Source organism: Pectinophora gossypiella, chromosome 15 (assembly GCF_024362695.1).
Source record: "Pectinophora gossypiella chromosome 15, ilPecGoss1.1, whole genome shotgun sequence".
Classification (NCBI taxonomy): domain Eukaryota; kingdom Metazoa; phylum Arthropoda; class Insecta; order Lepidoptera; family Gelechiidae; genus Pectinophora; species Pectinophora gossypiella.
The window spans coordinates 1,468,863-1,470,168 of NC_065418.1; the positions used below are offsets into that span (position 1 = coordinate 1,468,863).

The 1,306-nt window shown below is 33.4% G+C and overlaps 1 protein-coding gene across 1 annotated transcript; it reads left to right on the forward strand.

The window, feature by feature from the left end:
- The first annotated feature begins 17 nt into the window (after positions 1-17).
- Positions 18-1,056, forward strand: LOC126373211 (probable 39S ribosomal protein L49, mitochondrial). The gene is made up of 2 exons (XM_050019264.1): positions 18-175; positions 545-1,056. The coding sequence occupies exons 1-2, from the start codon at positions 59-61 to the stop codon at positions 1,010-1,012; spliced, it is 585 nt and encodes a 194-aa protein (XP_049875221.1). The 5' UTR covers positions 18-58; the 3' UTR covers positions 1,013-1,056.
- Positions 1,057-1,306: the final 250 nt, after the last annotated feature.

The window sequence follows — 1,306 nt, forward strand, 5'->3', positions numbered from 1 at the left end:
CCTTCGAAACGAAATATAGTTCTTATTGCTCTTGCCGTCGCTCTATTCGCTATTCAAAATGGCGACGGTGTGGCGAACTCCGTGCGCATTTGCGCGACTTTTTGTTGGAAAACCTGGTCAAATCCTGAACAACGCAACTGATTTGGGTGCAAAACTTACCCCGGAATCACTATCGGTAATTATTTTATTATATTTTTACTCGCGTAACGTAATAATGTCGCTTTGGCCGCAACATGTGACAGAACTATGGATGTACACCCTCCCCAACAAGTTTCATTTTATAAATTATTATTTTTATAATATTTTATTCTTAACTTTTGTACAGTGTATTGATTATTGTGTATTAAATTAGTCTATAAACGTTATATTTTTTTACATTTATGAAAGTTTCATACGATTACATGATTATTAGTCCAAATATTTACTATTGAACATAACCTTGCAAACACGTGGTGATAAGACAGAAGCTTATGTGTGCATTAGATTTATTATCTACATTCTAAACATTTTTGATTTGATTTCTAAATATATTTTTTTGTTACAGGCAATAGTCACTTCAAGAAATTATTCAAGTTACGCTAAATCTCCGTTCGTGTCAAGAGTCAAAGAACAATATGACTTCGAAATTGTGAAGAATCCACCAGAGTGGGCTTATGTGGAAAGACTCTTGCCGTTTCAAACTATTCCTAAAATCACACCTAAGGACAGCTACCCTTCCGGATGGATACCACCAAAAGAAGAAGCAAAAGATCTTCCATACTTCATATCTAGAAACAAGAATTCTAGTTTACCCATATATTTGAATTTGACGTTTAGAGGTATGCGCAAAATATCCAAAATTAAGAGAATTGAAGGAGACATCTGGCATCTAAACGGCGAAATTAAAGGTTACTTGAAAGATAAGTTTGGGAAATATATAGAAACTAGAGTTCATGAGCCTGGTAGATTCATTGAAGTAAAGGGAGATTATGTCGAAGATTTATGTGACTGGGCTTATTCCAAAGGTTTCTAGATTAATGATACAAATTCCGTAGAAAAATAAAAGATTTGTAATTATTTTTTCTCGTTTTATTCCTTTACCTTATGTTTAAAAATATACTAAAATATGTAGATTTTTTTTTACTAGGCGATTAATGATAATTATAATAGTACTATTTTGTTACACTTAATATACCTACAAACCCAATAATATCCTTAGTTTGGTTAGGACATTACAGGAAGATCACCTGATTGTCCGAAAGTAAGAAAGATGATCCGTGCTTCGGAAGGCACGTTAAGCCGTTGGTCTCGGTTACTACTTACTGAT